Source organism: Mesoplodon mirus (genome assembly GCF_964341445.2).
Source record: "Mesoplodon mirus genome assembly, chromosome: 15".
NCBI classification, from domain to species: Eukaryota; Metazoa; Chordata; class Mammalia; order Artiodactyla; family Ziphiidae; genus Mesoplodon; species Mesoplodon mirus.
In genome coordinates, this window is record NC_138991.1 from 79,990,497 (window position 1) to 80,005,399 (window position 14,903).

The following is a 14,903-nucleotide window of genomic DNA, read 5'->3' on the forward strand; positions in this document are numbered from 1 at the left end:
ATTCCTCTTTGCTGAATTATCCAAAGACTATTCTGTTATTTTCAGCCCAATTTCTATCCCATCTTTACCTCTTTCACCTGCATAAAGATGAAGGAGTCTTTCCTGCTTGGAAAAAAATTTCAGTTCAACTACCTTCTTAAATGTGGAAAGTGAAGGGAGTGGGGAAACAGATGGAGGCAAGGAATTCATGAGAGCTGAGGAAGGGGAGGAGGAGAATTTTCCCAAAAGTTTGTGAGGGTGGGATCAGGGGAACAGGCAGCAGGCACCCAGGCCCCTGACTCAAGAACATACCTTGACCCTGGGGTCAAACCATATTTATCAAATAATTTTGTTGTGATTCCATTCTATACCAAGTATCTCAAAGTACATTCGAAAAAGGTCCATCACATTCCTTATTTCTAATTGGGCCATTTCACATTTTTGCCAAGTACAGTTAATAAGCAAGTCAATTCTAACTGGGGGTGAGGAGGAGTGTAGCAAATCAACAAAGGAATAAAGATAGGATATGTTTATACATCAGGTGGAGATGAGGGTTATGAAGATATAAAGCAGGCTGAGTAGACTGGAGAGAGAAGAGGGTGCGATTTTACAGAGGGCAATGAAGTAAGCCTGCTGTTAAGGAAATAGTGCATTCCATTCTAGAAACATAGGTAAAGTTCTTTAGATTGAGTAGACCAAAACAAGGAGACATAACACTGAATAAAAGTTTCCTATTGCTGGATCTCTGTGTCCCAGTGAATCTGCATCCTTCAGAAGCTGGTCCTGATACTAGACTTTTTAAAATAGAATTGTAGAATGCAGAAATATTTTTGAGGATGAGCATGGCTTGGAGATGCACATTAGAGAGAAGAGAATTACAGTGAGCCCTCCCTAAAAGCATTTTCTGTTTAGCAAAAGAGAAGTTATATGACATTTCCCTAGTCAACGTTTGTAACAGTTCCATGGAATTCTCCGGGAACTTGTTTGCTCATCAGGGAAATGAAATGTGAAGCAACTCTCCTTTATCAGTTTGAGCTCCTTTGTCAAGGGACAATTATTTTCCCATAAATTCAGTTAAAGGGAAGGAAACATAACTCACTTTCAAGGTCATCAAAAAGGATAAGAAAAGTTAGATCCTATAAATCAAAGTTTAATATGCCAAACTAACTGGCAGCAAGAAAGAGAGAGAGAGAGAGGGCTATGTTCTTAATAAATGTTGTATAGATGCGCTTTGTCAATTAACTTTTTTTTTGGTCTGTGAACAAAATGTAAATGTCATGGATAAATGATGGCTTTAACGATGTATTCCAGCGTTGTGCTCCATGTTACCATGGCTTCTTAACAAAGATGTTAAATCATTATGGGTCATATGTCATGATAATTAACTACAAATCTGGTAATATTACCACTTTTCATTTGGCATGAAGTGATGAGGGAGAACCACAAGGTTTATTGGAGGTATATGGCAAAGGACAGAGTGACTTAATGTATGTATATAAATCTTATAAAACTACCTATTGGGCCGCATTTTATGATGGACATCAGTTCCCATTTACTCTCCACTAGTGATCGACAGTGAGGGCTGCAGTAGAAGCAGAAAGCTGAGCTGGGACATCACCCAGGAGAATAGAAGGGGCTCTTGGTTTTTTTTCCTCCTCTTATTCACTCTCTCTTGCAACAGGTAAACGGTTCCTCATTCTTGCCTAAGTTTTGAACAAGTTAAACATACTCTTATTAATTCTGTCTTATTAAATGTGCTTTATTATAAAATATGCAGTGCTGCTTTTATAAGTAAGGGGCTATTAGCATTTGCCATTTTAAACTACTGTTCTGTCTGTATTTCTTTGAACTCTGAAATGTTCAGCAAGCTCTTTCAAGATTCATTTTAGGGAAATGAAAGATAAGGAACATTTTGTGTTGTAAATATTTTCATCCCAACTTGCTCTGTTTCAATAGAGAGACAGTGGTTTGGGGTAGAAAGGACACTTTGTATGGGGTTTGATGACCTGGTTTGATTTTTCTCTTTTGTTTATTATTTTTTATCGTGATCACTGTATTAATCAAAACGTTTTCTGTTGCAAGAATGAGTTGTCCCAACAGGGCCATCTGTACCAATCTTACCATGTCGCAACTTTGCTTTTCTTAGTGAAGCTTAATTTTTAGGCAAGCTCTCTCTACGTGGTGGGCAGAATGGCAGCTCCAGACTCTTTGATCTTGATAGCTGGAGATCCTAGAAGGCAGCAGAGACTGTTTCTGATACTTTTGACTAAAGGCCAAGAGAAGACTCTGATTGGTCCTGCTCAGGCCAGCTGCCCATTTTCAAACTAATCCCTGAAGGTAGGAAAAGAGAACCTTGTGCTTTGATGGGCCAGGCCTGAGTCTGTGCCTGCCCACCCCAGAGACCAATCACATGGTCTAAAGAGAATGAATATGAAATGGAGGAACGGTAGTTTCTTGAAAAAGTAGATGTTGAGTAGTCAAGCCATGGATCTACCACTTGACCTCACCCATTTGTCATTCTTTTCCACTGACTTTGAAAAATTAGACCCACCTTTAGGCTCTATCAGGTACTATGCCAGTAGTGATTTAAAGTGTTTTTTTTTTTTCAAAGAACATAGCTTCTAGGAATTTTAATTCTAGAGGGAAATAATTATATAAGAAAACACATGTAATAGAGTCGGATAAAGTAGTCAGTCAATGATCTCCCAAGTGAAGGCTCTTTTATGTTTGCTTGTTAGAATCAGGGAGGCCTTCAAAGAAACAGCTTAGAGCAGTGTTTGACTTCCACTCATTGAAAAGAGTGTGGATGGAGCTGTGAGAACATGTTCACACAAGGGCTGGAGGGGCCACTTCAATAGGGACAATCATAAGAACAAGGGAAGTAGAGGGAGATGGAGCCGAATAGGAAACCAGAGGTAGATCTTGAAAAGCTCTTTACCATGTTGATCAAATGGGGTTTTGTCGTTTTTTCTTTCTGTCATATTGGGGTATTGATCTGAAGAATAATATATACCAAGTGTGTACACTAAAAAGTTCACTCCTGTGGATACATGGAGGATTGTGTGAAAGATTTTGAAACTAGAGGCAAGGTATAACAAGAACAACAATAACAAGAACCCAGCTTCCCAGGGCTACTATGAGGATGAGATGAAATAATGCAAATATGAAAGGGTTTTGTAAACTTTAAAAGAGGGCAAGGTGTTATTTTAAAATATATGTAATGTATTTTTAAATAATCTCTGTGGTTGCTTTTGATTCCATGAGGCTATTGTTTTCTACCCACAAGAAGTACCCATGGGACAGAATAAATGAAACCAGAAGTTTTTACTATCTACCTGAAATAGGCATTATTTACCTCAGGATGTCAGTCTTTACAAGTCTCATTTTCAATGTTCTGGTTTTTCTTCCATTATGCAGGGTGTTGTGGGGAGAGGGGTGTGTAAAAGCCAGTTGAGTTTCTTATAAAATTGCACACTGCAGACTTGGGCGAGAATGGTTTTGTCTAAAGCTGATTCATTGGGATTTCATAAGAGACGCTATTGTATAGGTGCAATAGCTGTTTAGTGAGTTTCTTTATGAGACACCCAGGATTATGGATCCATAATTTGCATTCGTTGCAAACATTGTAACAACTTCCTTTGAGCCATTAAAAATGAAGGTATTGAAAGGCTGTTAAGGACGCCTCAAAGCAGTGAAATCACAACAGGTTCATTTATTGGAGAAAGTACCAGCAAGATACAAGCCAACATTACAAATCCAGGTCTCTTCTGCTTCGTTGTCACATTTAACTTTTTCCAGCCTTGCTGTGCAAATGAGGAGACTGTGATTTGAGTAGGTTGGAGACTCTGAAATCATACTGCAATACACCCATCCATCCAGCCAGCCAGCCATTCATCCGCTCACTCATTTTAATTCCTAGGTGCTGGAGCAGATGCTAAAGAAAATAATATGCTATGCCTACAGAGTGTAACCGGAGAGACAGATACATAAGATTCATTTGCAATAAAATGAAAAAGTGAAATGATAGGCTAAGTGCAGATTATTTTGGATGCTGCTGGGAAGACATGGCAGTAGGATGAAGAGGCAATTGCTGAGAAGAAAAGAAAAAGAAAGGACATTCCAAGCAGCCAAATTAATAAGTGAGCGTTGTATTGCAAATTAAGTTGTGAATTCAGCTCCCTGGGAGTCACTAATGCTGGCAAATTCTATCAGGTAGCCATCTCCAGGATTTCTGATTTAAGGCAAATGAAGTTAAATGGTTACTCCATAGTGTCCAACACGAAAAACCCATGTAAACCCAAGAGACATGAGAGATGAAAAATAACAAGATGTTCCCAACCAAAGATGGCATAATGGAATATCACCTGGTTGACCTTTGCAGTTGTCCCATGAGGGGTAAAGATATTATTCCTCAGATGCCTAAATCACCTAGCACAACCCTGGCACACAGTAGGCCTACAATAAACCACTGATGTTTTTCACTGATGGAATAGTGGCTTGGCACACAGTATTCAAAACTGGCAAAAAATAATTATTAATTGCACATCCAATAAAAAAATAATTGTATTCTCTTCCATCTCCTAACTCAGTTTTACCCTGGGCCTATAAGACATTAACAATATATCTTCATTTAAGCAAATCAAAAAGAAATTCAAATTTACTGTAAAAAAAATGTGTCAGACTCTGTTCTACAGGTACACAGGAAATAAAATATTATTATTAGTTTAAAGGCAATCATAACAGTTTCATGACCAAGAAAGGTAGGACACAGCACACCTGTTATACATCAAAAGTTAATTTCTAATTTTTTGTGTTTATAAAATATAAATCACCTTTATTTCAAAAAATAATCACATAGTGGAAAATCTGTGAATTAAACAGTATCAGTTGTATTACTACTACTAACACATTCACTATGATTCAAATAAAGTTACTTTTGTGTAATAAATAGCAAAGAGCATCACAGGAAGGTAAAAATAAAATCCCTGTGATCCCTAGATAAAGTACCTGGTCCCTGGATAAAGTACCTGAAACTAAATAGCTTTTCTCTTGATTTTTCTGCATATTTTAATTGATACACTTCAGGTGAAAAATTCCAACTCTTATCCTCTCAAATTGTATGGCCTTAAACAAGCTAATTAATTTCTCTAATCTATCAAATTGGGATGATATTAATACCCACCTCATCTAATTTTGAGAATAAAATGAGATATTATATAAAAGGCACAGCATATGACCCCATGTGGAGAGGGTATTTAATAAACATTTGTCCCACTTATCCTCTCCTTTGCTTCATCATTCACATTAGCTTTTGCAATGTCTTTTGATTAATAAACAAAGTCAACCTTTTATCCTCATGATTTGGAGTATGTGGCAATTCAAATGCAAAATAAAAGGAATGTGGCTCAGTCAAAACTCTGGCTCTGGGCTTCCCTGGTGGCGCAGTGGTTGAGAGTCCGCCTGCTGATGCAGGGGAAACGGGTTCGTTCCCTGGTCTGGGAGGATCCCACATGCCACGGAGCGGCTGAGCCCGTGAGCCATGGCCGCTGGGCCTGCGCGTCCGGAGCCTGTGCTCCGCAACGGGAGAGGGGAGAGGCCACAACAGTGAGAGGCCCACATACCGCAAAAAAAAACAAAAAACAAAAAACAACTCTGGCTCTAATTCCTCAAGAAAATAACTCTTTTATGACCTTAGGCAAATCATTTAACCCCAGTGCCCTTAGCTATATAATTAGTTACAGTTATAAAACACTATATCATTGCTATGAATTATATTACATAGAATAACTGATATAATGAGTGTTGCTTAAGAATTTTATGCATGCCTTGTATCAGTTTACATTGTTTCACTGTTTTTTCTCTTGATTGAATGCTTTGATCCAACTGTATTTTGTTTTTTAGTTCCTACTTTTTACATTTCAGTGGGATGTTTTTCCCTTTTTTATGGATTTTAATTTTATAGGATCTTTAATGACAGGATTGGAAGGGAACTTACATAGTATCTAATGGGCTGAGGCTGCAGATGCCACCATTTTCTGCTCCCATAGTATGGTGGACATCACTTGACTGTCTTCAGGGACTAGGGAGTCACTGATTGCTGAGGCCGTTTGTTCCTGTTTTTAAGAAGTACTGCTATGAAATTCTTCCTCATATTAAACCAAGCTCTGGCATCTTTCTCAGCTATTTCTTGCTAAAATTTTACTGTTAAGGGTTACATAGAATAACTTGGTACTCTGTCACATGGCAGCCCTTCAGATATCTGAAAATGGGTAACATACATATCCCTAGCCATTATTCATTCCTCATGTGCAATGCTTTAGGTGTTGTAGAAGCATGTTTTTATCCAAAGATTTATAATTAGTACACTGCCACATCTAAGAATGAATTAAGTTTTATAACATGTTGCCTTTCTTGTCACTGTATATACCGTTTGAAGGCAAAATATTTCTACAGGGACCTTGTGTCCCATAAGATGCTTTGGACACCTCCACTGAATTTGGAAAAATCCTAAAATCAAAAACAACTAACGGGCTTCCCTGGTGGCACAGTGGTTGAGAGTCCGATGCAGGGGACATGGGTTCGTGCCCTGGTCCGGGAGGATCTCACATGCCACGGAGCAGCTGGGCCCGTGAGCCATGGCCGTTGAGCCTGTGCATCTGGAGCCTGTGCTCCACAACGGTAGAGGCCACAACAGTGAGAGGCCCGCATACCACAAAAAAAAAAAAAAACCAAAAAACAAAAAACAACTAACAACAACAAAAAATGCTGAACAGGTCAAAGCTTGCTTGGTCATGCCCAAGGTGGAAAAAGATCATCCTTATTGTGTCTGAAGCACATGAAATAGAAATAACTCCTTCCTAATCAATGAGTATAATCATGTCTAGGGTGGAGCCGGGAGAACAGGGAGCAAGTTCTGAAAAGACATTTGTTGACCCCAGGAAAAGAGGCAAACCTCCGATGCAAAGATGGCAACCTGGAGGCCAAATTTGGCCACAGATAGACATATTATGTGGCTGACATAACGTTTAAAAAAAAAAGAAAAAAAGGTTGCTTTTAAAAATCAGGAGATTCTATGTAAAATCTAGATTTCCAGCTTCTCTTGAGAAGGCAACACAGGGCTGACATTCCCACTAGTCAAGAGGTGGATAATAAAGCTGATGGGGAGGGACATCTCCAGGTGGCCACGGTGCCCACCTGTCCTCATGTGTAGTGTACGAGGCACAATGCTTCCATTTTTACTGTCTGCTTGATTCTCGCGGGCATTTGATACCCAGTTATTTGGTGTCTCAAGGCCGTGCCTGTCTTTATTCTTCCTGCCACATCCTTCCCTCTTCTAAACTCCCCCTCACCCCACCCCACCCCGTTCTCTTTAATGCTTTATTCCACCCGACACAGCACACACGTGCAGACTCTCAGGTGTAACTCTTCAGGCAACACAGGACTGTTTTGATGCTCAGATCTCCTCTCACAGATGCTGAGATTTCTCACTGCCCGCTTTTCACCTCCAGTCTCATGCTTTTCCAGCATGTTTTCCCATCACGTTGCTGGACCAAAGGTATTCTCATGTGGGACACACTCATTTCTAGCAGTGCTCACACTGGGCTGCGGTGAGGGCGCAGCTGTGTGCGCTGGCTGAAACCTCTGCCCCCGCCTTCCCTTCACACGTGGAATCTGACACTCTTGGTCTTTAATCACAAAAAAACAGAAGCCATTTAAACGGTCTGCCTAGCCAGTAAACACACGAAAACACACTTAAACTCGCATTAGTAATCAGGGAAATGCAAATGAAAACAACAGGGAGAAGTTCCCCAGCCATCGGGCTGCTTATTACTCTTTATAACTTTTGAATGTCTAATACATTTCAAAACAACAAAATTTGGAAAAAGAAAATAAGAACCTTTCAGGCCTTTCCTTTCTTCCCGAGTGCACAGTCTGTTGAGATGAGTATGAGAAGGGGGCTGTGTTGATAGGGACTTTGAAAAACAGGTGCTGGACCTGGTACCCAAAGATTAGATGGAGGGAAGTTTCTCTTTATAGAAGTGTTTTTTAAATAACTGACAAAGCAATGATAGAATGAGGCAGTCACAATTTTGCAACCCTAATAACTTAAAGGATCTGGGCAACACTCATCGATGACTGCCAACATCACACACACACACACACACACACACACACACACACAAAACCCCCTAGACCTTATGTGACTCTTCCATATTATTACTTATTATTACTTACAGAGTAGTTTAGCCACCCCCATTCCCCTAAAAATAAATGAACCTAAATTGAATCAATCCTCTAGATATAACTACCCATTTACAGGAAATACAGAGAAGAGAGGAACATGTTAAATTACACTATGGGGCTAACGAAATTCATACTGGAAAATCACAGACCAAATGACCCAGCTTTTTCAACATATAAATTAGAGGAGGGAGGGAGGGAGAGAGATAGAAAGAGAGGGGAGTGAGGTGGGAGAGAGAGAGAGAATCTATAGAAAATGAGACTTAAAAGACATCCCATCTGAATCAAATATAACAAAATATCATTAGTTCATTCTGCTTGATACTATAAAGATATTGCATAGAATTATCCCCCACACTTCTCTATTTGTTTAGTTTTCATAATTGTAATTACATTATATTTCTTATAATCAAGAGCAAATAAGCATAAAAGACCTACCAACCACTTCCAATCAAAATTCGAATTTGGATATCATGTCATATACACATAAAATGTTTAAAAATATAAATTGTGTGGTACAATTTGAAATCTGAACCCTAACAAGGCATTTAATGATCATGAGGAATTATTGTTAAGTATTTAAATGTGTCGTAATCATGCTCTACTTATGCCCCTCCCATACCCTTAGAAAAAGAGTCTTTTTCATTTACAAACATGTATTTGGGATATACATCAGTGATATAATATCTGACATTTGGTTCAAAAAGTACAGCCAAGAGGGAAAGAGGTGGAAGCGTGAATGAAATTTTGATTTTGTGTATATTGGAACTATTCCATGTTAAAAGTTGAAAAACCAACAAACGGAAGAGCAGATGCTGGCTGGCCATGCCCCCTGACACAATCAGAGTAGGGGCAGTCCATAAGAATTCACCTGACTCACCACTGAACGAGGCCCCGAGGGACCCTCACACATGGGACATTTGGAGGGTGGGATCCTGGCCTAACAAGACTGTAACTACCCAACCTGGGAAGGCATGTGGTTGTTTCTGATCCCAAAGAAGAAAATCTCATTTATCTCCTTCTGCAGAGTTTTCAGAAAATGCTATGCAGCACATAAATGGCAATTCCATAAGTGGATGTTAATGACATTTTAATGAATTCGAGGTGCTGGCATAGTATACCCCTGCAGAGCTCAGTTAAAAAAACAAAAGTGCTGCTTTAGTGCTGAAAGCTTACAGATGACAACAGCAGCTCTCAGACCAGAATGAAGGTAGCCTCAGTTGGGGGTGAAGATTTTTCTCAGCCTTGTAAAATTCTGACCTTGATTTTCCGGGACTCCTGGAGGCCCTGGGAGCCCCATGGTCAGACATCCTGGGGTTTCAAGGGCTGGACACCTTACACAGGGGGAGGGATTCATGAATTCTGCTCTCATCTTTGCTGCCTCTGGATATTAAGGGCTCCCTATCAATATCCAGGGATATTGGATATTTAATTGTTTATTGAAGATTGTTTCTTTTTGCCCTTCTAAGTAGTCTGTAAATTCTATCCCAGAGGGGGCCTGGGAGAGTTATTGCCTGTTGATACACTCACCCAATTAAATGCTGAGTGTTCTTCCTTCCACGCATATGGACTTTGGCTCTGGGCCCAGGAGACCTGAGTCCATTTCAGAATCCAGTTGTTACAGTGGGTTTGTATTTTTAGAGAAGAGAAAGGTGTGCATCCTAAGATCTAAAAGCTGCCTGCATTTACATTCCAACTTTCTTTGTAATTAAGCAGACCACAAAGATCAATACAGAATTTACTAGCATAGAGGAGCATACTGGAATGATTTGGTGAAAGAATTTTGCTGCACTGACAAAGCGAGGGCAGGGGAGGTGTCCACCAAACCATCTTTAACTGGCTGGATGTTTGTCATTTATTTTAGATTCCATTCTCTCTCTCTCCACTTCCCACCCCAGACCAACCTTGGACCACAACCCTTCCAGAATGTTAACCACGCCCCATGGCCTTGGAATGCACTTTCCACAAGAGAACAATTTCCCACTTTTAGAATGCTAGAACAATCACGTGCATCGTTAGACACCCCTACATGACTGACTTTGTCAGAAGAGAGTAGTAATTCTCCATTGACAGCTCCCGGTGACTGAAAGTATAATCAAAGCCAATGCATTATTAATAGCTCTTCTTTTTAATGACTCAATCACAGTGTGAGATGCTGTTCAAACACTTTATTTTACATAATTTTTCCTCTTGGAAAAGTCTGCCCGCAAATTAAGGAAATACCATAGCGGAATAAAACCAGAAATACTGTGCTGGATATTCTCCAAACAAATTATCCTTCAAAGGGATTGCCAAAGGAAGCTCTGATCACATTTTCCTGACAGGTGCGGATCAGGTAAATGATAAACTTGGATCTGGTTTTCTGAGATCACAGATTGAGAGCTGGGCTTTGGAATCTGAGAGCCTTGATACATCTGGCAGATGTGATCTTGAGCAAGTCTTGAAAAAGCTCTAAGTCTCGGTTTCTTCCCCTGTGAAATGAAGCTAAGGATGCCCTTGACACAGGCATTGTGTGAGGATTAAATGAGATACTGTATGGGAAGTGGGTTGTCAACTTCTTATTCTGGTTCCAAGCCCCAAGAGAGAAGACAAGGGCGAGGAGAGGAATCTTAGCAGCTGCTCACCCATACTGCTTTGAGCTCTTTGACAGGGTACCAGGACAGGGACGATTGGCCTTCTTTGTTGCCTTCCAACAAGTGGAACAAGCCAAAATATAACTACGACTCTTGGCTAATTTATTAGATGCTGTCGGGATTCCACCCATATCCTCTTGGCCCACCAGCTTCACCTCCAAATCTCAGCACCTGCATCTCTTTGTCTGAGGGCTTTTCCTGCAAATTCTGCTCATGCACACTGCAGGTTGGACATGCCAGGGAATTAGAGGGCCCTGGGAGCAACCTGCAACCAGTAAATGATGGAGGTGGCACATAAACAACCCAAGACCCAAACCCTGCAGGTGGGATAACTCTGAGGCCTATCCTACCCCATCTCCCAGAGTTCTCCAGTGGGATCCAACCTCAGTTGCCCATCATGATAACTTGCTGGATAAGGCGCCTCAGCAGCCTTCCCTCACTTCCCTGCCTCCGTACTGCTCTTGCCTGGGATCACCTTTCAAATAAACGATTTGCACCAGAATCTTTATCTCAATATCTGCTTCTGGAGGGACCCAAACTAAGACATATTATTATCTAAGACTGGCTTTGACCAGCAACAACTGGTACTGAGCTTGTAAGCATTTTTGGAAAATATAGTCCAGCTGTAGTTAGTAGACCTAATTCATGTTTTTGCTACACATTTCAGATAGGCCATCAACTCTGGCAGAGAGTTGATGGAATGTTTTTCCCCATCTTTCAGGTGACTGTCTTACTTCTTCTCTTCTGAATGGTTGAACCTCCACCTGGGCCCTGGACTGTGCCCTCTTTTGCCTTCTCGGTGACTTCACTCCTAGAATTATTCACCTCCTTTGTGAAAACATCAAAGTCTTCCCTTATTACAAGGTCATTCCCTTTGGGATATAAACAAAAACAATAAAAATCAGAAACAAAAAAAACCCCAGTGACCCCACAAAACCTTCCACCTCATTCCCTGTCTTTTTGTTCTTTCACAACAAAACTGAAATCATTATCTCTACTATTATCTCCACTACTTCATCTCCCAGTCTCTCTTTGGCCTGCTTCAACCAAGATTTTGCCCTCATGACTCTGCTGGAACCATTTTGATTAAGTAGCCAGTGACTATAGCTCACAAAGGCCAGGGATCACGTTTCCATTCTCATCTTACTTGGCCTCCCAGCAGTTTGTACCACAGTTGACCACTTTCTCATCCAGGACATCACACTTTCTTTGTTTCCCTCCTGCCTCACTGGCTGCTCCTCCTTAGTCTCTTTTCCTGACTTTTTCTTCTCTTCTACCAGACCTCTGAATGTTGGAAAGCCTGCCTTTCCATCTACACCTATTTCCTTGGTCATCTCTCCCACTGCATAGCTTTAAATCCCAACTCTGATATGCGCATCCTGTCTAGACGTCTCCCCTGAGCTCCAGGACTTATGTATCAAACTGCCTGCTCAGCATCTCCACTTGGCTCTTTAATAGGTGTCTCAAATTTAAAATGGCAAAAAAAAAGACATATATATATGGAATCTAAAAGAAAGAAAATGGTTCTGAAGAACCTAGGGACAGGACAGGAATAAAGACACAGATGTAGAGAGTTGACTTGAGGACACGGGAAGTGGGAACGGTAAGCTGTGACAAAGTGAGAGAGTGGCATGGACATATATACACTACCAAATGTAAAATAGCTAGCTAGTAGGAAGCAGCTGCATAGCACAGGGAGATCAGCTCAGCGCTTTGTGACCACCTAGAGGGGTGGCATAGGGAGGGTGGGAGGGAGGGAGACGCAAGAGGGAAGGGATATGGGAACAGATGTATATGTATGACTGATTCACTTTGTTATAAAGCAGAAACTAACACACCATTGTAAAGCAGTTACACTCCAATAAAGATGTTTAAAAAATAAATAAATAAAATGGCTAAAAAAGAGAGAAAGATACTTCTTGATGTCCTCCTACCATTCCTTCCGCATCTTAGTAAATTGTTCCATTATCTATTCAGGTGTTTAAGCCAAAAGCCTTAGCTCTTCTCTTCCCCTCATACTTTACACCAACTACATTAGTAAATTCTTCTGTCTTTACCTTCAAAATTATCTCAAATTCAATCACGTGTCACCATCTCCACAGATTTCAGCTTTGTCTTTTCCCAACCAGTCTGACCTACTCAGGACTTTTAATCATTTCCCGTCTCCACTGAATACATGTTGATTGATCAACAGAGCAGATAAGCAATTTAAATTTTGAGTTGGTGTGTGAACTAAATGTTGAGGGAAGGCATTGTCATTTCGTTAACAGCTATGTATTTGTGAGCAGTTCGTGCTTGACTATACACTGTATACAATTCCTCCATCTCTTCTTTCTTCATATCAGTTCCCTTTGCTCGTGCTTCCTTTATCTTATTCTTATTTCCCCCCATTGACTTTCCTCTGACCTAGATTGTGCCATTATAAATTACCTTTTATTTTTTTCCAACATTGCTAGCTTTTTATTATTTTTAATTTTAATTAATTAATTTATTTTGGATTGCATCCTCCTCTCACATTTTGTCATGGGGAAATCAGGTGCTTTTTCAAAGATTAGTCATTGAAAAGTTGACAGTGAGAGTTGTCCTCACCCCATACCTAAATTAGAGACTTGTGAAAGAAGAAATTCTCTATTCCAGGCAGGATCGTAACATTAATGGAGCTTTTGATTTCTCACGTGTCTGGCGTTGAACTAGACCCTTTAGTGGTGTAATGATAATATCAAACACAGTAACTTAAACAAGGTATGGGTTATTTTTTTTTCTCTCTCTCAGGTAAAAGAAGGCTACAAAGAAACAACTCAGGATTGGCATGGTAGCTCCATGATGCTATTGATATTTCAGCCTTCCATTTTCTTAATCTGCTATCCTTTACATGTGGTTTCCACTCTCTAGTTTGCCTTGTGGTCTTAAGATAGATGCCACAGCTCCAGACATTATGTACAAATTCAGAGCAGGAAGAAGAGGGAAGATATATAAGTAATTTGCTAGCTGAATTACACCCACTTTTAGAGCACTTTCTTAAAAATACCCCAAAAACTTATTACCTACATCCCTTTGGACAGAATTTAGTTATATTGTAAACCTTACCTGTACAGGAAACTGGAAAATGTAGTTTTCAAGCTTAGGACATTGTCACCCCCAATTAAGAGAGGAATCTATATAAAGAAGAATGGAGAAAAGATATTGGGTAGCCATACTATAATAATAATTATTATAGTGAGGAATAAGTATTGAACACATTAAATGCCACATAACCACCAAGCAGCCTCCAAAGGTGAGAGGAGGAATCCAAGAATTCCAGACACAGGTCCAGTTCATGTAGTTACATGAGAATGATAAAGACTGTGACTACTGCTTGTCTGTGACTGACATTTAATAGATTACCTTTTAAAAATGTGAATTTTAGTTGGGGTTTTGCCTGTGGGTTGTTGGGTACATTCTACATTTAGTTTAAGGCTTTATTTTATGTATTAAAAGAGCATTTATGGAACTAACATGACCAAGAAGTACCTGGCTACCAGTTACTGAGTACCTCCTCTATTCCAGGCATTTTATGTTTTATATCTTTCATGTATGACGTCACTTAAACCTTGCACAATCCTGCAATGTATTATTATCCTCATTCTACTTATAAAGGAGCTGAGGTCCAGAGAAGTTAGGCAATTTCCCCCAGTTCACATAGCTATTAAGTGGCAGGGATAAGAATTTGAACTCAAGTTTTTGACCCATTAATCTATATTCTGACCCCTAAACCCATCATATACCACCTACTGAAATAATCAGTGAGTCTATAGTTGTGATATTGCAAATAACTGAAAGTGATAAATTAAGAACCTAAAGCATATGTTGACCAGGGTTTGCTGTTTTTTTGTTTTGTTTTGTTTTTTGTTTTTGTTTTTGTCTCTGTTTTCTAACACTGTTGCCTCTGAGGCTAGGGCAGGAAAATAATGTATAATAGTGTGTGTGTGTGTGTATAGACTGGTAAATCCATCCTAATGTATTTGTATCCTTTCTTCTGCTGTTTCTAACTCCCACTTTTGAAACGATCTC

The 14,903-nt window shown here is 39.9% G+C and overlaps 1 protein-coding gene across 4 annotated transcripts in view; it reads left to right on the forward strand.

Annotated features, from left to right (window-relative positions):
• MACROD2 (mono-ADP ribosylhydrolase 2) overlaps positions 1–14,903 on the forward strand; it is a 1,980,208-nt gene that overhangs the window by 1,213,382 nt on the left and 751,923 nt on the right. Inside the window, exon 7 of one of the 4 annotated variants that reach the window (XM_082645909.1) lies at positions 3,899–3,977. The exons of the other annotated variants lie outside the window; for them this stretch is intronic. Within the exon in view, the coding sequence (XP_082502035.1) occupies positions 3,899–3,949 (51 nt within the window). The 3' untranslated portion in view covers positions 3,950–3,977. Of the gene's footprint in view, positions 1–3,898; positions 3,978–14,903 lie in introns of those variants that run through there. 4 annotated transcript variants of the gene reach the window in all.